General features: G+C 40.7%; 1 protein-coding gene across 1 annotated transcript in view; it reads right to left on the bottom strand.

Annotated features, from left to right (window-relative positions):
• Positions 1 to 263: 263 nt before the first annotated feature.
• Positions 264 to 27,854, bottom strand: part of SLC6A5 (solute carrier family 6 member 5) — a 64,022-nt gene continuing 36,431 nt past the window's right edge. Inside the window, exons 10-16 of the mRNA XM_081834849.1 lie at positions 27,663 to 27,787; positions 25,904 to 26,016; positions 23,873 to 24,004; positions 23,157 to 23,256; positions 8,864 to 8,964; positions 2,230 to 2,397; positions 264 to 427 (exon numbers count right to left, since the gene is read on the bottom strand). Coding sequence (XP_081690975.1) covers positions 272 to 427; positions 2,230 to 2,397; positions 8,864 to 8,964; positions 23,157 to 23,256; positions 23,873 to 24,004; positions 25,904 to 26,016; positions 27,663 to 27,787 — 895 coding nt within the window. The 3' untranslated portion in view covers positions 264 to 271. The remainder of the gene's footprint in view (positions 428 to 2,229; positions 2,398 to 8,863; positions 8,965 to 23,156; positions 23,257 to 23,872; positions 24,005 to 25,903; positions 26,017 to 27,662; positions 27,788 to 27,854) is intronic.

The raw sequence follows: 27,854 nt of genomic DNA, 5'->3' as shown, positions 1-27,854 counted from the left end.
CTGTTTCACAATGAATGTATTTCTTCCTGGGCACCACTGTGTGTAAAAACCCAACCCAGTACTTAAAGTGGTCTATCTAGTTCTTTACTACAAGCATGCAACGGTATATCTTACTTTCTAAGCAACCACTTTCAGGCACTGTGAGGAGGAAAGGGGACAATGAGAAAGAAAAGAAAAAGAAAAAGAAAAAGAAAGAAAGAAAGAAAGAAAAGAAAGAAAAGAAAAGAAGGAAGGAACGGGCTGTACAACATAGCCAGAAGTGGGGGAATTACTAGCACTGGGTCTCCAGTTCAAAATCTTTTGGTGGCAGTTTAAGTCCAAGGGAAGACGTTCCCAGTGGGTCTATCATATTCTGGTATCGTTCACCACGGTGTTTAGCCAAAAATGGTCCCCAATCTGGCTGTGGAGAGCAGACCAACTTGAGCCTCTAGAATTTGCAGGAGGGAGAGAATTTAAAAAGTTACAGAAAGCAGATCAGGATCAGGTGAAATTAATGATATGTTAATTACACTGCACAGTAATATCACAATACCCTGCCATTCAGTGTTTGTTTTTCACAAGGCTAGTAGAAAAAAGCATTCAGGTTTTAATTATCTGGCCTTCTGCATCTTCTTTCTCTCCTGTGTCCCCAAAATCAGGCACATGAAAACAACTCACAATCACAGACACCCTTCACCAAATTCACACACCAAAGGACATGTGCTCAACTATGTAGTCCAATCATCTAAGCAGTAGGTTGCTGCATGAAAATAATTGGATTTTTGTTTAGCAAATTTCCCCAAAGTATACAGATGACCAAAAAGTAATACAGTGCCAGGACTATGCAAATATTTTAATTATCAGATCACAAATTATTTTAGTACTATGTGTGGAGGGGAAACAATGAATTCTGCAGAGATGCAGACAATTAAAAATTGAAGTCATTGTTAAAGATAAATAATTTGACTGTGAATTTTATATAGAAAAAAGCAAAGAAAAACATATTTATGATGGTTTAAAAGGGAACAATTATATGTTTATTGCCTATTAAAGGGAATCAAGCCTCCATATCAGTTATTTTAATTTCTGCTTAATTACCAGCTTGCAACCTTTGCCTCCCAAATTGACTGTAATGAACTGGGTAACTCCAGCTACTGTGCTGAAAATGAAATAACTGCTTCAGTGAAATAATTTCCTTTCAGACAAGATACAATGCTTTGGCACTACTTTGGGTAATATCATTTAAAAGAAGAAGTGATGGCAGGTTTTTGAATACGCAAGCCAGTCCTCTTAAGGTTAGAAATTGATGAACAAAGTTAGTGAGTTGAGAAAGAAGGGGTGGCAGCCTGAAAAATGCAATAGGTTTTAGTATAGGTATTAACTCACTTTAAAGGTAGTTCAGAAGAATCAAAACAAAACAATAAACTCTTGTTTTTATTGCTTTGCTGTGTCACTACTTGATAACTCAGAAGCTATGTTTGCTATACAGTATGCTTATTTTGAAAGAAAAAAAATGATAATCCCCAGAAACTGGGGATCAATAGAACAGGCCCTTAAATATTATTCTGAGTTGGGCAGTTAGGCTATATGCCAAACCCTTTCTAATTCCTGGGGCCAGCAAAGATTCAATTGTTGGAATAGCCAGGCCAGCTGCTTGGTGAGCTAATGCCCTCTACGTATGGGCCGTTAGGGTAAAAAAGGAAGTGGCTTTGTGCCAGAGGACAAACAGCTGGGCTCCTACCTCACCTGGCTGTAAGAAAAAAGGACATGGACCTGAGTTGAAGTGGGTGTTCATGTGTGTGAGGGGGCTAGAAGCAGGCAGAAACTGGAGAGACAGAGACATGCTTGGTTTCTATTTGAATCCAAGGCTGTGCCTATGGGAGAAGCAAGGCCTTCTGGGGTGTTAATGTTGTGACCCTCTCCATCGTAGGCTCAGGTTGTCTATATGTGTAAATAAGCCAAATCTCATAAAGACATCATAATCTCCACTATCCCTCATTCCATGGAAACCAAACCCTTGGGTAAGGGCCTGGAACCCCAGGAATCACACACCGCTTGAAGATTTGTGTGCAACAATATATTCTGAGTCAATGTGGACCATCCCCACTCCATCAGTGCTGAATCATTATTATGTTAATGGGATGTGATTCTTTTCCTTTTCTAAGCACTGTTTTTGAAACTGGTGTAAACATGTGAGAAGCCAACCTTATCCTATATCCTTAAAAATGGAAGAGAAGGTGTAAAACTTACCTCAATAAATCTGCCAGGAGCTATGTGCATTTTTATCACAAACATAACGGGAATCCAGATAACAGAACAAGCTAGCATCAACCATCCGAGTACCATAGACCAGCCTGGGTAGTGGTAGCTGCCATAAGTCATGGGTTCCCACTGGTAGAAGCTGAAGCAAAGGATGAACTGGTAAACAAACAAACAAACAAAACTATCAGCAAACACACTTGGATACAAACTGTACGAAATGTATGAGTACATTATACATACACACACAATTTAATTCATTTGAAACAGTATGAGTGCACATAAACAGGCCATATCATTATACTACAATAAATATATTTCTATAATCAGATCAGAGCCTCTGTTGTACCAGTGTAAACCTAGCATAATTCCACAGACATCAATGGAATCAAGTTATATTTACATGTGGGAATGAGACCAAAACTTTGTACCTACAGTAAAAAACTTTATTATGCAATCTATTGGCAGTGTAACTGAATGTAATTGTATTATTATTTCATTGCACTTACTGTATATAGAGCAATGCATCTGCTTCTGCTGGTGCATAATTCAGTAACATCTATGAACTGCCTACATTTACCATAATTTAACACAGAAGGTTTATAACACTGTTGCCATTAATGCATATATAAAAAATGACAACTCGTGAGATCCATTTAAAAGCAACCTTAACTATTCCTATACAGCAAATGTTAGTTACATCTAATATTAGTCTGAACAAAGACAAAGACAAGAAAGACGCAGGTTGGCTTTCTCCCGGTCTTATGTACAGCACTATATGCATGTTTATCAGTGTGAAAAACTTCCTCTGTTATGAACAGAACTCTACACATGTTACTGTTGCGTACTGTATCTTTCTTCCCTTAGGTATGACAGTGACCTAGGGGTGATTCTGAGCAGAAAAGGGGTAGATTTTGGCTGGAAGAGAAAGAGTTGGGCAGTGCCTTCTCCAACATTTCCTCAGCTTAAAGACACAGCCTCTCTTTGCTGCTTTGTTGTTGTTTTTTGAAGGTGGGGGGTGGAGAGATACATGCAGCTTCATGTCAACAAAAATGAACGAGGCACATTAGGGAATCTGGGAATCTTTCCCTGCTGTTGGACAAGGGAGGAAAAGGCTATTTTGTTTCCTTTGTAATCCCCTCTACCCCCATATTACTATTTCTTTTTCTGATGTTGCTATTCACTTAAACTGATGCTATTACTGCTGAGGACTGCAGGTGGTGAGCAGGCCAGGAGGTAAGGACAAGAAGGTAGGCAGTGGAGAAGGCAAGCTGCCTCTGCTGGTAGCCTCATTCACTTCCACCCATGAGGCAATGGTGGCAGGGAGGAGGAGGAGGAGGAGGAGGAGGAGGAGGAGGAGGAGGAGGAGGAGGAGGTCAGTGCCTAGCGGACACGTGGCAGGCAGCAACTGAGTCAAATGGCAGGCACCTCACAGGGCTAGATAGAGGGGGCAGCCCTTTGATAAAGCAAATCCAACCTGCTTGTAGTTTTCAGTTTGCTGCCAGTCTGGCTGCAATGCAACCTATCTCTGCCACCAGAACAGGACTCTGCACATACTCAGGAATAGAAGAGGTTGGAGCAAGAAGCAATCATCAGCCAGTTACAAAGGAGCAACTAGGACACCAACCACTCCTGGTATAATTCATATCCATAGCTGTCAACTTTTCCCTTTTTTAAAGGGAAATTCCCTTATTCTGAATAGGATTCCTCACAAGAAAAGGGGAAAGTTGACAGCTATGTTCATATCTCTCTCTCTCTCTCTCTCTCTCTCTCTCTGTGTGTGTGTGTGTGTGTTTCCTACATCACACATAAATCCTGGATCATATGATGCGCACACACAATTTGAACTGTGATATAGCTAACTTTGTGGAGAAATCTATTCTTTGTGTAGGCCATTCGCTGCTTTCCAGAGAACGTAACCAGTTGAAATATGGATTGTGATCTGAAAATCTGTGTGGCTGGTATTGCTTAGCGGAAGCATATACAATAGTTGAGCCCCTTATATGAGCAGAACATTTTAAAAGGATCTGCACCTTTTTGTTGTTGTTGTTGTTGATCAGATTTCTGAGCCACGCATCAAAAGATTTCAGGCTGGTGTACTAAAGCATGAATGAAATTCAGCTATACAACATACAATTTAAAGCAAACAAATAAGCATAACAAAATACAAGAAGGCAAAACTAACAAAAACAAACAAACATAGCTACAAACCAAATAGAACTCAATTGCAAAAACCACATATAATATAAAATGCCTGGGTAAGTGGGAAGGTCTTTTCCTAATGAAGTTTCATCCCTGAACTCTTAGGCTCCACCCTGTGGACCATAGCAAGGTACCAGAATTTTGTCTTTTTTCAGTAAGAGGTCAATGCAACATCAGATTTGGACCTTACACAGTCACATCTGATAGAACTAAAAGCAGGTTGACAGACCATGCTTCAAACAGCTGCACTTCTTTTCTGCATGTGTGATAGCAACTTTGCTTATTGGAGACGTGTTACAGAGATATGGTACAGCTGAGAATAACATATTACAGTTGATGAGATTAGTAATGGGAACCATGAATGGTTTGATTCAGAATAAGCCAGTTTCCTAGGTTCCTAATCTTGAACCACAGTTCACCTGAATCACCTTGCTTAGGGAAGATACAATGCCATGACCAGCTAGCTTTCTCTTTTGCTTTATTCCCTCACAGGCCAATAACATGCCTGGACTTAGAGATGGGAAGAACCCCTGGCAGATGTGGATTTCTGCAGCTGGAATCTGCCAAAATTTCCAGAATTCATCTGGTGATAATCACAGTGACCTTCACCACATCACACTGAAGAACTGAACAATGGCATCCCTTGACCTTGCTGAGTTTTGCTGGGTAGTTTTCAACCCCATCTACCTACCAATATATCATATATAATCTAAAATGACTGGGCAAGTGACGTGTGGTAACACAGGGTAGTCTAAAACTGAAATATATACCATAGTTTTGTGGGGTATTATTCTACTCCAAGCCAGTCTTGGAGTGGTAAAATCTCTCAAAACAAAACTATGTGTGTTGTGTCATAAAAAGGGCCCTTACCTCTTCTCTCCTGGATTGGTTTATGTTTGATAAATCACACAGGACCTCTCACCCCAACCCCATTAGCTAGGACAAAAGAGTATCCCAATGATAAGGAGGAGAAGGAAATAGATTTTGTGGGATTTTTTTGTCCAAAAGTTTTCATTTATAGAACACAATCTGTAAATAGCAAACGGATGAACTCTGGGAGCATTGCTTGCTGCTGTCCATGTGGCAATAAATTTGGAGAACTATATTGATGCAATTCTGCAATCGACAATGACACCAATTTTTTTAAGTAAGTGTTTAGTTTTAGTTAGTTTTAAAAAAAACAACAGGCAAGATTTCCATGTTGTGATCTCACAGTCCTGTGCCTGGAGTCTGGGTAATCAGGTCAACATGTCATCTATGTTTAGTGCGAATAGTAAAGTCTTTTTGTACCTCTCTGCTTTTCCAAAAGGAAGTGAATAAAACTATGCAACAATACTATACAAATTTTAACCATTTCTGGGTCAGGGTGATCCTTTATGTTAGCTATTTAAATATAGCACATTGCCTACCTTCCTGTCTGCTAACATGCATTAATATATTCTGAATTTTAGTGGGATTTTTCAAAGATAGCATCTTATTACTGTAACTGGTTTTAAATTAACCAACTCTTTTACATCCATCACACTTTTTCTTTCTCATAAAAATAATAATCACCTATTGACAGAGACATGCCGTTCCCAATTCATAAGAGAAAGCAAAGAGATGATGACGTGGGGGGGAAGGAAGAGGTGAGAGACAAAATTCACAACAGTTGTATGCATGTGTGAATATCCTTGCTCATGGTGTCTCTGATTTGTACCACTAACTTTAATCTACAGTAGAAATGCTTAAATGTACTGATTTTTTAAACTATTGGATTAATTGTTGTAGTTAGGCTTTCAGTCTAGGAAGAAACAGACTGCTTTAGGTTCTAACACTTGGACATAAAGGGTTTAAAATGTTCTACCTTCAATAAGCTGTTCAGAAGTGGAGAATGGTGATGAAGGATTCTTTTATCTCAGTGCAAATAACAGGTGCTAAGAGAATATAATAGTATAGGGTCATGTTCAGAAGGAAGTGTAGGGTGTTCCTTCCTTGGGGATTCAGATTACAGGCAATGTGAACAAACGGCTCTTCCGTTCTATCTTTAGAATTCTGAAATTGGTCATTAATCTGTTTTAAAATGCAAAGGTATCCCCATAATACTTCAAAGAATAAACTGCAATAAAATAGGAGACACATCAGGAAGCATATGTGATTATGGCTGCTTATATAATAAATGCCTTTGTTCAATTCCCCCACCCCAATGATGATAATGTGAGTGCCACACTGTTTAGCGGTTTGCAGATTGACCTTGACGACTATAGAAATATTAATGGATTTCCCCTCCCTTTTTCTGTTAGCACCTCACAACACACACACACACACACACACACAGAGAGAGAGAGAGAGAGAGAGAGAGAGAGAATGAATACATCTAGCACTGGAAAATTGAAGCTCCTGATACAGAGTGGCACCTAGTGGCACTAGGAATCATTTGCTGCTAAATTGCACAAACATTATTTCAAAAAAATGTATCTTGTGCTTTGCATTGGAATACATTAGCTGTGCACAGAAAGCAAAGCCGTGTTTACTTAGAAAGGTTTGTCACAATGACTCAATTTCAGTAAGTGAACTTGATTAAGAGAGCAGCCATTGTTCTAGAGAGAAATGAACACTTGGCAACACATTACTACACCCAGCCTCAAAAACGAGCTCACTTCTTAGAAAGATGGCATCTCTGTTCAACAGAGCATTTAAGCATATGGCTTCCTCAAATGCACTCCTCCTATCAACTGCCATGAGGCTCATTTCCGTCTGTGAGCGTCTTGGCAAACCTGGAGCTTGAGATTTTAGCCCTTTCCAAACTGACAAACACAATTAGGTTCAGAGTTTCACATTGGTTAGGCTGCATGTGTTCATTCCTCCCAGTGCCACACAGCTGTTTTTCCTGTGCTAATACTGTGGGAAATATTTAGGACTTAGGGCTCCCCCTATATTATGTGAGCAGGGGATGGTGTAAGGTGCTTATTCATGGTGAGATTCTGTACACTGGAAACAGCTGCGGCTGGCGTGGTATGGTGGAGCTGTCCTAACACCAGCAAAGCTGCAGCTTTCCTTGAAGGGATGCCGCAGGGCAGGGCAGGGTGATGCCAAGTCATGGCTGCATGGATGAACCAGCAGAGCCATTCTGGTCTCAACACAACATTGACCTGTCTCTACCTTGCACCACCCAGGTAAGCTGCAGCATCACCAGTGTTGGGATGACAGCTCTGACCCAGCAAACCAGCTGCTACTGACTGGGACCACCTAGGCGAGGTCAACTGCATGGACCTCTTTGCTTCCTCACCCAGATGATTCTGATATACATATACTTGCCATTTCAGCATGATAACTCACTACAAAACAGCTGTAATACTGCCTACCTTATTAAGTTAAAGTAAGTCATTAACTACAGGCAGGACTGCAGCTACTGCAATATGAAGCATCTGACATTTAACCTATGATGAAACTGAAGCTTACAATAGAAAAACAACAACCCTATATTTATATATATACTTTGCATCCTTGTTTGATTCATACTTGCACACAGTATAATTTCATTAATGCATGAGTGAGAACATCGAGCACAACCACTGAAATCTCTTTAAAATAGGAGCTATGCAAGAGCAAGTTCCTTCATTTCAGTGCATTTCAACAGGGCTTGTTTTGGAGAATTTATTGGTGCCTCATTATCCCCATCTAGACAAGTTGTTCACACACACACACACACACACACACACACACACACACACTGTATGGTATAACAGAAAACAAGGCTCAGAAATAAAGGGAAAGCAGCCATCTAATTAATAAAGATTGTTCCGTGGTACTAGAAGCTTGAATAAGTTACATTGCAGTATTTGGCAGAGCAATCCTTAGGGAGGAGCAGAATGATGGATCCATCATCAGCTCCAAAGCCCTTCAGCTTGCACTCGCCAGAATGGAAGATTGTGGTGGTGTTTCCTGCAATTCCAAGCTTGTGTAGCAGAGAGGCCCCAAACACAGGGATCCATGGGTTTTGGATCCAGTGCGTTCAAAGCTACAACACCCTGCTCCACCACACCCAGTGTCAGGGCTTTCCCATTGGCTACAGCTGGAAGTAGTTTTCCATCTGACTAAATATAACAAGGACATCTCCCCCCCCCCCTCGCTATGGTGGAGCTCCCCCCTCCCCAGTAAAAACCCACCTTGTGGCACTTGTCTCCACCTATGCAGGCTGGAAGAGAGCTAAATACATGCAAACCTACCTCCATCAACATTGGTGAATGTGGGTATGATTGTTCTCTAAATACATTGTAGAAATCTCTTTTTGTTTCATTCAAAAATAGCAGGTTTAACTAACAGATGTTGCAGCTATTATTGCATGATTAGCAGTGAGGAAGAAGAAAAAGTGTCAGAAAGAAACAGATGTTTCAGGATAGTCTTCCCTTCTCAATCGAAACCCCCTTTTCCTGATGCTTACTGTTAAAATAGTCGGGGTCACAAAAGCCCAACAGACTCTCCAAAATTTGCTTGGCTGGAATCCAATCATCATCTCAATGTCTTCACAAAATCTTTGCAAGCCTGTAAAACAAACAAATGTAAATCCAAAATGCAAAAGAGACTAGGCTGCAGCTTACAAAATAGCTATTGTGATCTCCCTTGTGTCTAATTATGGGAACAGACACTCTGACTTGTCAGCCCAACTCTTCAAGAGGGATTCTAACCATATGGTATAATGTGGGTTATTGTATGTATAGCCATCTTAATAAATTATTTACACTCACAAAATTGGTACTGTAATAAATATTAAACATACTTCTGGCTTTTCCTCCCATATTTTGAAACACAAAAGATAAAGCCTATGCCATTTTACTTGCTACAGTTCTGCAGGATCATATATTTATTTTTCTCATTTTCTCCCTAAAGAAAATGTGGTGTTCCTTGTTGTGGCAATGAAGATTCATGAAAACTTAATTGAAATGAATGGAAATTACACACAACAGCAATGTTTGTGGAATTGCTCCCTTGAAAGCAAACTTTTTAAAAAAACACAATCATTCCTCCTCCCAGTCCCTGAAAACACATAGCTCTATTAGTCAGGCTGGTAATGATTCTGCTGTAACTGGTGAAAGCAGAATAATGGTTGTGGCCAGATTTTGTTTTTGTTTTTTTGTGGTTGTTAACATCCCCTCTACAGACAAATAGGTGGGGTAGAAGTTGGGAGAAAGGCTTCTAAAACAAAGTTCAGGGTGTGCAAAATAATATTTTATGTATTTATTTAACACAATGCAAATGCTATCAAAGTTCCTGCTCTGGATGGGGTTACAGTGCTGCTGAAGGAGCAGATTTGTAGCTTGGAGGTACTCCTGGATCCTTTGCTGTCGCTCGAGGCTCAGATCGCCTCAGTGCCCCAAGTGTCTTTCACAGTGGCGTAGCGTGGGTTGTCAGCACCCGGGGCAAGGCAAGTAATTTGCGCCCCCTAACCCGTGGATTTGCGCCCCCTAACCCGTGGATTTGCCCTAACCCCAGATGTTGCGCCCGGTGCGGCCGGCCCCCCCTGCACCCCCCACGCTACGCCACTGGTCTTTCATCAGCTTCAGCTGGTGCCTCAGCTACTTCCGTATCTGGACAGGGATAGCCTAACCACTGTTGTCTATGCTCTGGTAACCTCAAGGTTAGATTACTGCAATGCGTTATACATAGGGCTGCCTTTGAAGATGGTTCAGAAACTTCAGCCGGTGCAGAATTCAGCGGCCAGGTTGCTCACCAGAGCAAGACGATTTGAGCAAATGACACCAATCCTGGTCTGACTGCACTGGCTACGGATTAGTTTCCAGGCCCAATTCAAAGTGCTGGCTTTGACCTATAAAGCCATAAAAGGCTCAGGACCACAATACCTCAAGGCCCGCCTCTTCCCATATGAACCTACCCGGACCCTGAGATCATCTTCTGAGGCCCTTCTTCGTGAGCCTCCTCCTCGAGAGGTCAGGAGGGTGGCAACATGAGAATGGGCCTTCTCTGCAGTGGCTCCCCGTCTGTGGAATGTTCTCCACAGGGAAGTCCGCCTGGTGCCTTCACCTTTAGGCGTCAGGCAAAAACGTTCCTTTTTAACCAGGCCTTTGCCTTGATCTACATCCTATACCCTTTTTAAAATGCTGGCTCTTGGGGGGCGGGGGGGGGGGGTAATTGAGTTGTTGTTGTTGTTTTGATTTTATGTATTTGATTTTTTATGTGAACCGCCCTGAGACCCTTGGGTATAGGGCGGTATAGAAATTAAATAATAAATAAATAAATATTTTGCACGTCTCCGGGATCTCCAAACAGTGTGAGATTCCTTTTGGGATGAGGCACAGTGGTATCTTCATAGGAGCCAACTCCTAGGGGCCGAGGTCACATCAGCCCCCCCAATAAAATGTTTGAGCACCCCCTCCCCAAGTTGGTATGCATTGCCATTCAAATAGTGTGCATGCGTCACATCTTGTGATCAATTATGCAGGGCAGGTCCTGCCCCACCCCCCCAAAAAAATTTCATTCAAATTGGCACCCTGTGTGGTTTTATGATGTATGGTTTACAAATTTATACAAACTGTGCCTATGGTGGAGGCGTTCACAGCATTAACACCCCAAAAGGGTCTTTTTTCTCCCATAGTTGCAGCCTTGAATTCAAACAGAAATCCAAATGTTCCTCCACTTCTCTCTCTCTCTGGATTGCTGCTTTTTTTCTTACCCACATCCCTGCAAATTCTGGCTTTGCCCTTCTAACTATCCACAAGTTGGGGGATTTATCATCTCACACAGAGCCCCTTTCCTTTGTTGCCCATAATGGCCCATCACCCAGGCGAACACCTCATCAGGAAGTTAGCCTGGCTTATATTTTAACACTTGCTGGATCCAGGGGTTAGAAGGAACTCTAGGCATAGTCTACTTCCTCCCTCCCCCCCCCCAAAAAAACCCTTGTAACACTATCTTGGATATAACATATTGACTTCACTATTAAAAAGTGGGTGTCAAGGACTGAAATTTAGTTGAATATTAACTAAAATGCCAACAAAAATTACTAGATAAAACACCAACAACAAATTCATCCAGAAAAATATACCCCAGTATCAATAGAACTGTTTCCTTTGACGTCAGTAATAAAGTCAGGACTGTAATTCTCACATTATTTCAGTCCATTGCCTCTTTTGTTTGCTATGCCTTCACAAGATTGCCACATTATCTAGTTTGTTGCACCAGTTCTATGCACACAGCAGGTGCCTTCTGTCTTAATAAAAAGGGACTAATATTGATTTGGTGCAGCTTTCTTTCCAAACGTGCAATACAGCAGTGCAGCACCATTTTGCACTAGATAACAATTGGACAGCGTGATCCCCCCCCCCCCCGACTTTTCATAGCTATTCCTCACACTGCTATTCCTTACTACTGCCTGGTAACAGATTCCTCACACTGCTATTCCTTACTACTGCCTGGTATCTGAAGAAGTGTGCATGCACACGAAAGCTCATACCAAGAACTGACTTAGTTGGTCTTTAAGGTGCTACTGGAAGGAATTTGTTTTGTTTTGACTATGGCAGACCAACACGGCTACCTATCTGTAACTGGTAACAGATTTGTTTCATAACACACCCACACCCACAAAACATTGAAAAAACTGCCACTGTCATGAAATTTTCACTCGTTAAGGAACCCCAACTCTCCCACCTTGAAACAAAATGAAATGTGTAATTTCTCTGTTTTGGTGTTTAGATTCACTCCAAGTAAAAACAGAACACAAGGCTTTAGCTAGTCACACTGAATATAGTGGGATTTACTTCTGCATAACACCGAACTAGCAGGTTGCAATCCAAGAACACAGTAGGGCTTTCTTTTGATTAGAAATGTATAGGATTGTACCATTCTATCCAGGCATTCTGTTCCTTCATATGATAGGAGGGGGGCAGGGATCAACATTCTAGCTTCACATACACACATGCCATCCCCATCACCTTCCATGCATTGGAGAGATAACCTTTGAAGCAAGGAGCATTTTCCACCCTGTAGGAACCCCAGATTTTTGGGGGGGTGTTATAAATTATGGGCAGAACAGACTCCCTGCTGCAGATATATGCTCTGAATTCAAGGAGAGTGGTGAGGACAGCAGTAAAGGGCTGAGCTAGCATATTTCTCTCGTCTCCCCCTTTCCATTCTAATCACAAGAAGGAATAGAATGTCCAAAGAGAGATAGAATCAATTGTGAAACACCTTTAGACATTGCCACAAAGGACATATAAAATGGATGAGAATATGTCCTTTCCAATTTCCAGCAGGAGATCAAAATTCCACCTTGGGAACAAGACATTGTGAACAATTCCATTTCCAACACTGGGTTTTTAAGGGCCATATCTAAATATCTAAACGTGTCATTCCCCATCTTTGCTTCCTAGAACGCTTTGTTTTCCTTCTCAGCATGGGAAAGAGTACAAGTCCACAAAAAAGTGAAGGCCAAAAGTAGGAGGTGAAGAAATCAGTCTCCTTCCATCCATGGAGTTGGAAGGATGGCAACGATTGACGTTTTTGTAGGAGCAATTATGTGACTGGCTTACAAACAGCACTACACAATATGAGTGTTGGTTAATTGCAGATAAACAATAGACAAAGGAACAGGGAGTATTTGTGAGGAATGGCTTGGTGAGGAATGACTTTTGGTAGACAGGATCCATCTTGTCTATACTGAACTGCCTTGGCATGCTACGGTTCATAATTTAAACTAAATAAAAGTACAAAATACAGATATAAGAGCAGAAATGAGCAACAGCGCAATTTTACTTCTCTCTCCTGAGGTTATTCTTGCAGAAAGAAACTAACTGAGCATTCATTGTGTCCTTAAGGAAGAATAAAAATAAAGATAGTTTTGATTATTCTGGCAAGGGTGCAGAGAGAAGTGGATGAAAGCAATTTAGTTTAAAAATGATTCTTTTTTTCCACTGGCTTATAGTTCTTTGTGCATTGCCTTGCATTCACAATAAAGTAAATGAGGATTATGCATGCGATTTATGACATGCAGTGTGAAGCCCTAATAGCGCTTACTAATCATTCACTCTTAATCTGAGAAAATGGCAAATTAATGTTTTTTGTGTATGCATGTGGAATGCTTGCCAGTTTGGGGTAGGATTACAATACAGAACTAATGAAACAATCCTTAGGGGAAAAAAATTCCCCCTCTTTTCTAATTTAAAAACTGGAGAGCTCAGTGAATAGAACATGTAACTAGAACTAAATACCCAAAGACAACCTGCTTATTGTTGTTATTTTAAAAATAGTAAATACACAGAGAAATATGTTACTCAAGTGGTAAACTAGTGATTGAGTTAAGAGACATAACACATCAAGCTGAAAGCATATCTGGAGAGAAAAAGAGAAATGGTGCTGCAGGTTTAGGTATCACCTCTGAAGGCTACAATCCTAACTGCATTTTCCTGGGGATGAACCTCACTGAATCCAGTAGAAGCTACTCCTGAGTAGACATGGCTCAGAATACACTGTTAAGGATGCTTATACCAGTTGCTCTAAGAATGCCTTTTAACCTGGAATGTATCACTTTAAGAAGTTGTTTATGCACTATTAAAAAGAGAAGAGAAGCGAGCTGGTGAAAAATTGATTTTCAGCTAAGCAATATGGGAGATTTAAAACAACAAAACATCCTTTGTGACCTGTATAAGAACGCTTAGCCAACCCCCACCAAGTAAATTCAGAAGAAATGTATTAGTACCATACTACATTTTGGTGTTTTTGTTTTGATTTATATTCCACCTTGCTTCAGTTGTGGAATCCAAGGTGGCATAATTGTGGTTTCCAGGAGGTCTCCTGTCAAGGCACAGACCAGGCTCAGGCCTGCTTAGCTTCAGCAAGGTTGTAGTCTTATGTGCCTTCAAGACCATACCCTGGATAAGTAAACATGCTAAGTTACATTTTTACCGTAAGTCAAATGTGTAATTTGACGTTGTATGGTTCTTACTTGGAAGTTTTAAATTAAAGTCACCAGTAGGGAGTGGGTGTGTCTGGTCAGAACTGGGACCACAATGACCCTTTCTCCCATGTCAAAATTCTAATAAAAATAATCTCTCTCTCTCTAACCCAAAGCTGCTATTTGACTTGGTCCAAAACACTGATCACCTATGGCTGCTTTTTTAAGTTTAGAACAACAACAACAACAACAACAACAACAACAACAACTATGCAATGCCAATTAAGGTGATTGAATAATCAAGGTAATAATTAAATAGCTGCAAAGCCCTGGTGAAATAAAAATAACTTCAAGAAATGTCTGAAAGTCAAAAGTGAGGCTTTTTATGTTTGTACATATTTTATGGGCTAATAGCCGTAAATAAATAAATAAATAAATAAATAAAAATAAAAAAGTGAGGCTGCCTGTCAAATCTCTGCTGGAAGAGAGTGGGACTGGTGACACTAAATGCCTGGGCTTCTGTAACACAGGGGACAACTAACAGCTCTCTTATGGATGACCAGGGGAATATATTTATTCAAGTCTAAATTGATATCATGGCTTTACTATTTTAATGTTTATACTTTGAAGTACAGATATGCCACAAAACTGAGGCAGCTTGTTTCAAGCAGGACACCAGTTATATAGGGGCTGTGTGTGTGTGTCTGAGCTCGTGCAAGACGCAGCTTCTTTTGTACCACTAAAAAACCTGGGCGTGCACAAGGGTAGAATTAGCATCCAGACATATCAACTTCCATAGGCAGCATGGAACTGAGAAACTCTAGTTCAGCTAAATAGCTGAAAAGGCCTATTTGTATAGAAGAAGAAAGCAGGATAGGGCATACATCCTACCCATCTTAATTTACTGCTACAGCGATCAGTCTGAGCATCACCTATTATTGTGACAGACTGTCACACAGGCAGGAGCCAGATGATAGATTTCACTGAGAACTGACAGACATTTGAAATAATGATTGCTGCTGTTCACGGGGTGTAAATACATCCCAGTTTCACCTCCAGTTAAGCAGGTGGTGCAGGTTTCTGTACAGTTTCAAACGCCTTTCTTATGGTTAAATGTGGCTGAGTTGTAAAGGCAAGCAACATAAAAATGAAGTATAAACTTATTTACAAAGAAAAGGGCTACTTGGGGATCTCGGCAGAAGAGAAATAAACAAGGAACAGACTTCTGTTTCAAATATATTTACAATCCAAGGTTGCCAGGTATTTTATCACTATTGTTTAAGTGCTATTGTTATTTCCTAAACTTGTATCACTGACAATAAAGCAGTAGGCGTGCCAGCTTTCCTTCAAAAATACACATTCCAAGCCCTTTTGGATACTTAGAAAAGGTAACTGCCATAAAGGCTTGGGAATAAATACTGAATAGAAATCCAAACACATTTGCTTAGTTCATGGTTTTAACTCAGTCTCAAAGTTTACAGCATGGGCTTAAATGGATATGAGAAAAATATGAAGGCATGGGTTTTCTTTCTGTAAATATTAAGTGTTTCACAGTAACAACAGTCAATGTGGAGAGAGTAAGAGTAAGCAACAAATGTAAGGATTGACATTTCACTCGCGCCACTCAGTGGTCAAAACATGAATAGCACAGAAATGTTTCTTAGCAGTTTCATATTACAGATACAGAATAAGAATTGTAAGCATTTTTAATATGTTTTAGAAAGGCTTTCTTCCCCTTACAGACAAGCTGTTTTATCTGCTTAGAGGCATGTAAACATATTACACTAAGAGAGCAACACTTGCTTAAAGCATCACTTTTTCAAGGGTGGAAGAACACCTGGTTGTTTTACAAAGCAACAAGTGTACACTTTTACACACCCAAACACTTGTACATATGTCAAGACAGCTTGTACCTGTGTTAAGTGTAACTTGTGGACAGAACTCACAATACAATATTGTTCTATAAGATTGTTCTATAAGCTTCTTTGTGAGACAAAATTGGAGGGGCCAAACAACACGTGCTATTGCATCATATCCTATGTATGAGCCTCCCAGAATCATCAGTGGAAAAGAGGCTGCTGAACTAAATAAACTTTTAGCCTGATGCTCTAGAATAGAGATGGGGAACCTAAGGCCCTCCAGCTGTTGCTAGACGACAACTCCCACCATCCCTAATCATGGACCATGCTGGCTGGGGCTGATGGGAGTTAGAACCCATCATCATCTGGAAGGACACAGGTTCCCCATCCCTGCTCTAGGTTTCTTATGTTCCCAGACATTAAAGGGCAGCAAAAGTATTTAGTTTATTACAATATTTTTACCACCATGGGAATACACAATCTTTCTCTATTGCCTCAGGCCCCAAAATGTCTTGGACTGTTGTTCAGAAGCCTATGATGTAAATAACCTGAAGTGCTGTGAATTTAGTCCATAGTTGTCAGGGGATGGAGAATTCAGATACGCTTGTTACTAATAATTAGTCATCTTAAGATTGCAAGGTATTAGGGGTTAATGCAGCTATGGCAATGGCACTTGGAAAAGGCCAGGACTGGCTAGCACAGAAGGCATTGCAAGTCAAAGGCTGGCAGGTGACTTGCAGACTGGTGTGATAGCACAGCAGGTCACCCAGTGGCATCAACACAGAGAGGAATATGTTTAAAGATGGTTTGTCCTTCAAATTCAAATTTAGACAAATCCTTATATATGGCAAACTATGGCAATGGCTCGGTAAAACTAAAATTAGGCTAGGTTTTCCTAATATAGGTACAATTATGATAGAAATCATATGTGAAAACCAGTGACTGAAGTGCTACAATAAGTGTCTTATTCTACCTCACGGACATATACATACATGCACATGCACAACCCTGAATGCACTTGCAAAGCTATCAGCTGATCCATTGAGGTGGAGGAGGAAGGGCAGCGAGGAAGATAATCTACACTCACAGGAACTGTTGAGTGCATGTTTTCCCATCATAGTTATTAATCTCATGCTGGAAAACATAACATCAGCACAGACTCTGAAAGGACATACTGAGAGCTAGAAAAGAACAGAACTGTCTGATCCTATCACTAGGAGACCAAATGTTGTAGAGTAATAATTTGTAAGCACTTTACCAATTAAATGTGCCAAGTTGTAATAATGTGTATGTGAGGGAAAGTAAGGGGTTTGACATACAGTCAAGATTCAGAGGCAGTTTTGGTTCAAGGCATTTTGCAGCCTAAGTGGGGGCCAAATGGCCTAGGATCAATACAAGTGTTGCTGCACCATTCAGACACCAATGCTGCTTTCATCCATTTCCCCTCCACCCAGCCATACCGGCCTCAAGCAGACTTCTCTTCTAGAAAAAAAAAATCTGTGCTTTTCTAGAAAAAAGGTGCCAGTACTGCATACCCTTGAGTACCCCCAGAAAAAGCTGTTATCCTGCAGGAATTCCTGTCAACACAAGGAGTGTCAATATATTTCGGGGATTTTGTATTATGGTACCATCACTGTGCTGGGTTGAGTTGCATAGACAAAAATAGAGAGATTCCTACCCTCAAGGCACTGTCAATGGAGAACAGTGATGTTGCTGATGGATATGAAGAGTGATTAAGTGGGAAAGGGATTCGAAGGACACGTTGAGTATGTCATGACGAGAAGATATGGAAGCAGACTTATCAGATGGATTGGGTATACAGGACTGGACAGAGGGACAGTTATGGGGCAGAGAGGTATAATTAGGTGTCATCGTTATACTGGTGGTTGTAAAATCCATGACATTTGCTGTGATGACTCAAGACAGTGTACAGGGGGCACAGTGAAGACCAAGAGCAAACCCCTGAAGTAGCCAGACAGAGTGGGGTGAAGCAGATGAGCACCCCACAAGTGGCATTATTGAATAAGCAAACTGACAGGAAGAGAACAGAACTGTGAAAACCGAAAGGAAGGGTGATAGCTCAGTGGTAGAGCACATGTTGTTGCATGCAAAAAGTCTATAGTCAGTCCCTGGCATCTAGGAAAAACCCTCTCACCCAAGGCTCAGGAGAACCACTGTAGACAATGCTGAGCTATTTACTTCTACGTTCTTAAGGTATAAAAGTAGTCAAGGTGAAGGTCAGCTGTATAGAAGGTAGCAGAAAGATCAAGTGGGACAAGGTTAGAATATAGACTTTTGAATCTGATAGCAAGAAAACCACTTGTAATGTTGGCTGGACAGTTTAAGTGGAGGACAATGAGAGAGATGAAGAGTGGGGTTTGGAAAAAGAAAGTGAAGACAGAAAGAGTGAAGAGCCAGAGTGAGACAAAGGGAAGAATCAAGACTGGTCAGTTTTTTCCAGGGTAAGGATGGGTCAATATTTTTTAGAGAAAGGAAGGATGAACTACTAACTCTCAGATTATTTTGGGTCGCTCAGCTCAGCTCTCTTATGCTTATGCTTAACAGAGCTGTGAAATCCACCAACTCATCCCTGAATCTTGCTTGATAATCTGTCTCAGGATGAAAGAGAGAAGAGTCAAGAACTCCTGACTCTTCTGAACTCCTGATCTTTTGAAACTTTCAGTTTCCAATTTACCAGTTAAACATGTAAGCAAACCAGCTTAGCTGACTCTTAACAATCCCTTAGCAGAGCTGGAGGAAATGGCTAGCCAGGAATGCTCTGCTAGAGGCAGGAATAGTACCCAGTTTGTATTCTCTCTAAGTGTGAGTTTCTTATAGCTTGTAAGGATGCTGTTTTATGAGAATTCTTTCCACTTCCAGCTAGGTCTGTAATGTGTTTCTATTACAATAAAATAGCACAAAGGGGCAATACAAATCTTATAAGCGGGTCTTAAAGTTGAAACGCCTCGCAATATATCCAGCGAGTATTCAATTCATTTACAGTAAGTCAAACTGGAAGATGTAAAGAGAGATGCCTGACACTTTAATGCTTCCTTCTTGAGACATACAGCAGTACGCAATCACCCATTTCATAAACAACATCTGGTGCAGCGATTTGGGATGTTGCATTTGCTGTTGTTAAAAGGTAGAGGCAGAGAGAGAGAAGAACCTCACTCCATCACAAATCTACAGACTACACAATCCTGTTATGGATATTCCCCACTTCTGACTCAGAGATCTGTCAGCAGCTTATTTTGTTCCAAATTTTATTGGATGAGGACACATATGGCTTCCGTTGGTTTCCATGGAAACAGGCTGCGAGCATCAATTGGTTTCCAAACATGACTTGGTTCCTTTACCAATAGGAATAGTTGATTGTGAGAAACTGGCAATTTCTTAGAACAGACTTCCCCGAACTAATGTTCTCCAGATGTCCTGGACTACAATTCATATCATGGAGGATAAAGCTATCCATGGCTACTTGCCGCAATGGCTATGTTCCACCTCCACTGTCAGAGGCAGTATGCTTCTGGGAATCTCAAGTGGGGGAAATGTGGCTGCACTCAGGTCCTGCTTTCGGGTTTCCCACAGGCAACTGGTTAGCCACTGTAAGTACAGGAAGCTGGACTAGATAGGCCATTGGCCTGATCCTCTTCTTAAATTGATATGTAAGAAGAGGATCATTGGCCATGCTGGCTGGGGCTATAGACCAACAACATCTGAAGAGCACCAGGTTGGGAAAAGCTGTCTTAAATGGTGAAACCATATTTGTCATACATGGTACAGCCTCAGTTATCCAGATCTCTCATTTCTTCTTACGAGACCCAGTGCCTGGATTCTGGCAGTGAGACTCAAAGGCTTACTCTCCCTGTGCATATAGCATCTTGCTAAAGAAAGGGTTGTTGCCCTGCTATCTCATACTCTTCAGCACCACTGCTGTGGGTGGCCAGCTACTAACCCAGTAGGGTTCATTCGATGAAAGGCATCAAAAGTACTATAAACAATGGCTTGGGCTACTCAATCACAACAACTTATCACTCAGGCATTGGCTGAGCTGCTCTCAGACTGCCTCTCCCTGCTTGTCACAGTTCAGTTACTAGCTTGCCTTCAGGAATCATTTTACATTCCCAGCAATTTCCTAGATTGCCTGTAATCCAGTCAACACTGCCTGTGTAAACCCAGGACTTTCTCACTGCTGGCTTTGGAATGGAAAATAACCCAAAGCGCTCACAGATCACCATCTGCCATAATTGACATCAAATTATTCAGAGTTATGAAAACTCTTTTAGGCTGCAAAGAGCTCCAAAAAAAGGGTGTAACCAAAACGGAAAGACAAGCAACGAAATGGCAAATGGGACTTCATGTGTGTGTGAAATGATGCACACTGAGACAAAAGATCCCAAATGTACAGGTAGTAGTGACTAGCTAGAAAAGTGCTCTTGTCAGTAAAAACAAACGTAGTGTACAGTATCAGTGAAAATGGCAAATTCTATGCTGCAAATCCTTAAGAAAGGGAGTGAAAATAAAAGGGCCTGTGGAAACAATAGATTGATCAATAGCTACAAGCTGTAAAGGTTATATAGAGCCTTTCAAATCAGAAGCAGTATGCCAATGAATATCAGTCACTGGGAAGCAATGGAGTATTGCCTTCAAGCTCTCTTCACAGACTTCCAAAATATATTGGGTTGGCTACTATGGGAAGCAGGACACTGGGATAGCTACCTTTGGTCTGATCCAGCATACCTATTCTTACAATAGTGGGAACTTCATGAATGTGCAGGACTCTGCCCTTCTCTAGAAATCCATCTGGGTTCAAATAGGCACATGAAGATACACGTTAATTTCAATGCAGGCAGCAGATCCACATACACAAAAGAATTCAGTTGCAGATCTGTTAGTGTGACTAAATGAACAGAGGTGCCATTGCAGACTTATAGTGCAAGCATGTTTTATGAAGAGGAGTGAGGAAAGTGACAGCAGGACCCATTTGGGAATCCAAGAGTCATAGCCCCTGTTCTCCACATCCGTAACATAGAAGTGCACAAAGAGACAATTCATAGGTTATTTCTCCTCTGGCCATCCTGCTCATTTCTCATGCTGAATAAAGCAGTTGTCGTTAGCCTAGAGTTTATGGGAACTGAGCATGAGATCCTCTCTGATATAGACAATGAGTCAGTGAGAAAGGAATCACAGGCAGCACGGATGGTCTTGGGGACATCTGGTGGCATAATGTGAAAGAAGATGAAAAAGAATTATTCAAAAGCAGCCACTTCCTTACCTGTAAGGCTCTTGGTTACCACTTAGTTGTGTGCAGAGATTTGTGCTACTTTTTAATGGATTTGCTGGTTCACCTACCAAAACCTCAACTACCAAATCTCTGATCAGCTTATCAAGATAGTTGACTTTTGTTTAAACCCCACCATGCCAAGATGATAGTAAATATCCTTTATATTCACGTCAACACTTTTCACACTCCACTTCTAAAGTCGTGAGCTTTTATTTTTCCTATTTTCTTAAAATTTCAGGAACTGGTGTATTTCTAAGAATGACTTTGAGGAGGTGAAAATTAAAATGAATAAGCTCAACTGACTGACAGATTCCCCCCCCCCCCGCCCCAGTTAATCAGACAATCTGTGCCTACAATCTACCAAACATATCACACACTCAGAAACTCCAGTTTCCCTACAAGATCTGTCACAAAATATTACTTAATTGCACAAAGGAATGTCTTAACGGCAATATCAGTATATATTGTAGAAGAAACCAGATATCCTTGAACAGACTGGGGTGACAGCGGAGTGCTGTATTCTTAGCATCCTTGCAAGGTTCATGAATGAAAATATAAAATAACTTTGTTCATGTATTCTCTAATCTTTCAACAATGTGAGATAAAACATGTACATTTTCAGAAAAGGAAGAGCAGGGCTAATGACAGTGCTTAATTTCTAACATTAAATATGGTAGGCAACGTCATGCCTACACAGCCATCAACTATGAAAATGCTAATCTCAGATATAGGTGAATTGATCATGTCATTTCACATGTACAATCCTAAGGGACTGGAGATGTGCAAGCAAGACTCAGACACATGAAGGGACTGCAATTCCCAGATTATATATGAATAGCATTCTTAGTGCCTATGGTGGAATGATTCCTAAGGTAGTTGATTTGAAGATTGCAGCATTCAGAACTTGGATTCTTCAGAGTCTTCTGACAACATAAACCTGGATATTATACTGTTAAAAAATCATACTTCATGCCACGCTCTGAAAACTGGAGGCAGAAATTTCCATACATCCAAGACATATTATTTTCTTGCAATTCACAGTGTATTGCAAGGAGAGGTGGGGAGAAGGTGTGTGCTACTGATAAGCTATTATTACAGGTCCTTGCCCTAATTAAGTTATTCAAATTGCTTAAAGCAGACTTTCAGACAAAAGCAGTGGGTGCTATCTAACTAAGAACAAATTCTTTATATTACTTGTGCCTTTCCATGCAAACACACTTTGCATTTGTATTGCTTACAAACATTATATGACTTACTAATTCTATTTATACAAACTAAAAGTGCATGAGTGTACCATCGTTATTAAGCCATTATTAGAACCTGAACCTTGGCTACTGTGAACCTATATTCTTATTTGTGTACCACACAAATTGATCTGGCTGGTATGCTTCACCATTACTTTTATATAGCCTATATTGCTATTAACTGAACATCCACTTTAATTTTAACAAAGTGCTATCTGTAACAAATGACTTGCTTATCTAAGCAGTCCAGCTGTAGCAATATAAAAAAGATTAAAGTTTTCTTACTCTGAGTGAAATTCCAGAGAAATGTTTGATTTTCAAACCATTAAATGATAAAAGTCTTTTGTTTCTAAAAGTGGGACTAGTTGTGTGCAACTCAACACATTTTCACATGTACTTATCACTGTGTGATCTAGATATATAGCACATTGTTTTCTTACCATAAATGTATGAAATGCCAACAAGTTCAAAAATGGCTATTATAACAAGAGAGTAGGATGCTGCATAGGTGTCCACAAGCTGCAACATGTACATTCCACCCTAAAAGTAAACAGGTAATTACTAACAGAAATGCCAAAAGATATTAGGAGATAATGCATGGCAACTCAACTGACTAAATATTTTCAGACAGGAAAATGTTTAGATTACTGCTGTTGCCATCATGTAGCCCACCCACTCTGGAAACACTCTCTGAATTCCATGAACTAAGAAATTCCATTCTATTTCAGTTCAATATGGAAGCTGAGCCCACATGCAAGACCATTTTATGCATTCTGTCTCATACATTGGCAGATGCATGGTCCAATTCCTTCTTCCCACCTGATACATACTGGAATGCATTGCATCACAGAACAGATCTGTTCTCAATTAAGATGAAATTTTAAAAAATTAAGTGGCCTGTGGTATAAAAGGTAATATTCATGATAATAAGATACTGCAAGAATGCAGATATTACCTTTATGCCAAATCGTATTTTGTAATCTTGTTAAATCCCACAGTATCACATGTCACACATAAAATTTCACTTTGATCCATGCATTTTGTTTGAAAACCTAATAATCCCATGGACTTCTACCTACCAATTGTAAGAACAGACCTTGCCGCAGTAGGAGAAAACATGGGATATAATGTGTACATATTATGGCAACACTTTTACCTGAGTGATCATAGGAAAGCCCATGATGAAAAAGGAAACACAGCATCCAAGAGTAAACAGAGGCTTGTGAGTACGTAAGTACTTTGGAAACTCATCTGAAACTGATGTCACTATCGTCTCAATAGTGGCAAACTAAGGAATATCAAAAAAGAACAAGTAAGACAATAGTAATCATACACACAAAAACACATTTTGTTTAACATGGCATATGTAATATTGCTGCTAAAACCACTCTATCAAACAGAAACTGGTATGTAAGCTCTTTGAAGATCATCTAGTTGACTCTTCTACTCAGCAAAATGTAGATCCCTACACCAAGCTATTCCTGTAAGATTGCACACAATAATCTGCATTAACTGTGGGTGAAATAGCAAGCATGAATAAGAAGGTGCAGATGGGACAACGTGTCTGGCTGTTAACCAGAAGGTTGGTGGTTCGAGCCTAATCAGGGAGAGCTGTGGACAGGATTCCTGCATTGCAGGGCGTTAGACTAGATGACCAGTGGAGTCCCTTCCAACTCTACAATTCTATGGTTCTATGCTGGCCTGCACAATCTAAATAATCTTTAAAACATACAAAACTACTCAGATAGCTCTGAGTGAAGGGTTGATCAGTTCAAATGATCCACTGGAGCAATTTTACTCATACATTTGTGGCAACGGAGATGCAAAACAGTGAAGCAACACGCATTCCACATAATGTTTCTGGCCCTCTTGCACCATATGCCTTAAAATGGCAATACTTGATGATTGAATTGATCTCCAACGGAGACACCAGACATCTTGAAGTATGCTGAAAAAGGTGTCTACTTCCAAGACCTACCCTGCCTTTCCAAATACACCCCAAGCAGTCTTGTTTCCAAACATCATCACTTCCTCCAGCTTCATCACCAAGCCACAACTCTACAAAATTGGTTCTCCTTGACCCCTGGTGGCTCTGCATACTTGGAAACATCAGCCTCCTGCTAGGACAATAGTTTACTTCATGCCAGTAGGCTTACCTGCCCCTGCTTTGCCTGACACAGCCAAGTTTGAGCCAACTGCCCTCTAGCCCACAAGTTCCCAAACGCCATGTTTCCTTCCCTTCTCCTTCCATTTTGTACACCCCTCTTATTCCCCCTCTTTGAAGCAGATGTTCTTTCCTGCTCAACAGCCTAGACCTTCTCAATATGACTGGTATTGTTGAGAGACACCAGTAAGGAGGAGTAATACTAATTAAGTTTTCTAGGCTGTAAACCACGATCCTTACTTTCAAGTAAGCACCACAGAGAACACTTTTGAGCAGAGGTGAATGAGACCAACCTTCTAAGGCTGCAGTCCTATGCATTTTTATCATTAATATTGGTGAGGCTTACTTCTGAGTAAGTATGCATGGAATCAGCTGCATGACACCTCTCTCCCCCTTCCTTGAAACAGAAGTCTTCTTTCTTCCTCAGCAGCCTAGATACTCTTAATATGAGTGGTATCATTGAGAGACACCAAGTAAGGATGGGTAAAACCAATACAACAGGGGGGAAATAATTAAGACCCTCAACAATTTTCAGGTGGTCCATGGAACGAAGGGGGTTTGGGAACCGCTGTCTAGCCCCTTCCATGAAGTGAAAACCTCCACTTTTGCTCAAGTTTGGTTGCAGTATGTGGGTCACTCTCTCTACAGGTCTGCCTGATTAACACCTTTCTGTTTCTTCTTCGATCCCAAAGGCAACTTGAATGTGGTAATTAACTTCTGTATGGCTCCTGCTGTGACATATTTTCACTGAGGTCAATTCTAGTACTGGGGTTTAACCTCAAAATCAGTTTTGGCTCTAATCCTACACACACTTACCTGGGACTAAGTCCCTCTGAACTCAGTCGGATTTATTTCTGAGCAGACATGCATACAAGTGTACTGCCTGTATGTTTATTTTGCCTGAAAACCTTGGGTATGTGCTAGGCTCCTGCTTGTAACCAGTTACGTTAAAAATTAATCAAAGATGTACTGTTTGGTCCTGTAACAGTCAATAGCAAGGTAGGTGAAAGAAGGCAAGTTTACCATGGTGTCCAAGCCAAGTGTTAGAAGCATCAAGAAGAAAATTATAGCCCAGAAAGGTGAAAGAGGAAGCCTGGTTAAAGCTTCAGGATATACTACAAAGGCAATCCCAGGACCTAGAACACAAGAAACGAAATTTATCTGTTGATTGATAATAATAAAAATTATTATGAAAGACATCCACTGTCCCTCATTAATCCTACTGGTTTTAATTGCGGCACAAACACAATTCCTTTTTCAGTGAAAAGCCTTCTTCATTGCCACTTTGTGTTTTATTTACCGTAGACAGATTCCCCTTCCCCATCAGGTTTTTTGGTTTTTTTGTTTTTTTGCACTACATTGTAATGCAGTAGGGCTGGTATAATTCAGCAGCAAGAGGGTTAATTTAAATAGGTACTTCACAAAATGTTTGGGAACTATGACAAGCATTAAAAGAATTGTTGGTTGAAGATTATTTTTATTCTGTGATGTGGTGCAAGCAACTCTCTTTAAAACCTGCTGCTAACTGCCAGCTTTTCTGGGCAAGAAGGCTTAGGGGACCTTATATATTCATAAGCATGCTCTTTCATCTCTTGATTAAAGATTTCTTCTTGACTACTATAGATAAGGCGTCTGTTTGCACTAGCTTCTTACATGTAGAAAGTAAATTAAGGAATCAAAATAATGAGTTTCTAAAATTCATCATGCCCTCTGGGAAAATTTAATTGCAGAAAATGAAATTTCAGATCCCCCTTGATTTGGACCCCCTAAATTAATGTCAGGCAAGAGTTATGGCCACTAAGAGTTGGGCACACATGAGAACAACTGCTGAGTTTCAGAAATAGAACTCGCTTCCAGATGAGGTCAGACAGGTCCCCTCCCTGTACTTACTGAATCCTTTTTATTCCAGCAGACTTTAATTAGGATTCAATTAAAGTTATAAAGGATTTTATAACTTTAACTCATTTTTAGTCTTATTGTATTGGGTCTTTTCTACACTGCTTAGAGACAACTGTGATTAAGAAGTATACAAATTGTTTAAGTAAATACAAGGCTCTCCAGTCTTGTTGGGCCCTGGATTCCATCAGTCTCAGCCAGCATGGCCAACAATCAGGGTGGTAGAAGTGCCAACACAGCATCTGGAGGGCTACAAGTTCCCCAGTCCTGTTTTAAGGGGAGTGTAACCCCATTCTTAACAAGCTGATACTCTGTCCCTGGACAGGTAAGCCTTTGACTAATAGCACCTCATCTGGATTTAAGTTTAGTTTCCTTACCGTCATCCAGCTCATCACTGGCTCCAGAGCCCAATTCAGAACCTCTGTGGCTAGATAGGAAACCTCTGGCCTGTGGGCTAGATGTGGCCCTTGGAGAATTTCCATATGGCCCTTCAGGGCACGTTCTCCTTGGCCCACACCTGCAATTTACATCTGAAAATAACCTCATGTTGAGAGCTTTTTTTCACTCATGCAAATTGTATGCCCAGTCCAGAATGGGATCACAGAGGGGAGCAAATTATTAAAACCGTCCTACCTCCTAGGCCAGGGTCTTGATCCAGACTGGGGATTTGCATTGCAGAAAAATCTCCTAGTTACTCCAATAGGAGTTATTTTCCCCAATATGCAAATGGGGGCACAGCAAACCCAATCCAGACTGGGAGCCTGTGGTAGTGCCCCCACCCCAGTATTCTGAATAATGTACATTTGCAGGCTGACTTGCAAACCGGGGGGGGGGGGAACCATTACGCCATGCTATTCCATTCATAAATTGAAACAAACTCTCATACCTTGGTCGGCAACATCTTCAATGTCTACTTTGAGCTCATTTGCCATGAAACCAATAACGGAGAAGATGACAAAGCCTGCAAATATACTTGTGGCACTGTTGGTACAAGTTACTATCAAGGTGTCCCTGAAGAAAGAAAAAGATGAAAGAAAATATGCACAGTAGAAGTGACAGCAGGAACGCGGACTTATAA

This window comes from Podarcis erhardii (assembly GCF_964252035.2).
Source record: "Podarcis erhardii genome assembly, chromosome: 1".
NCBI lineage: Eukaryota > Metazoa > Chordata > Lepidosauria > Squamata > Lacertidae > Podarcis > Podarcis erhardii.
The sequence above is the reverse complement of the archived record's forward strand: the minus strand, read 5'-3'. Positions and strand labels throughout refer to the sequence as shown.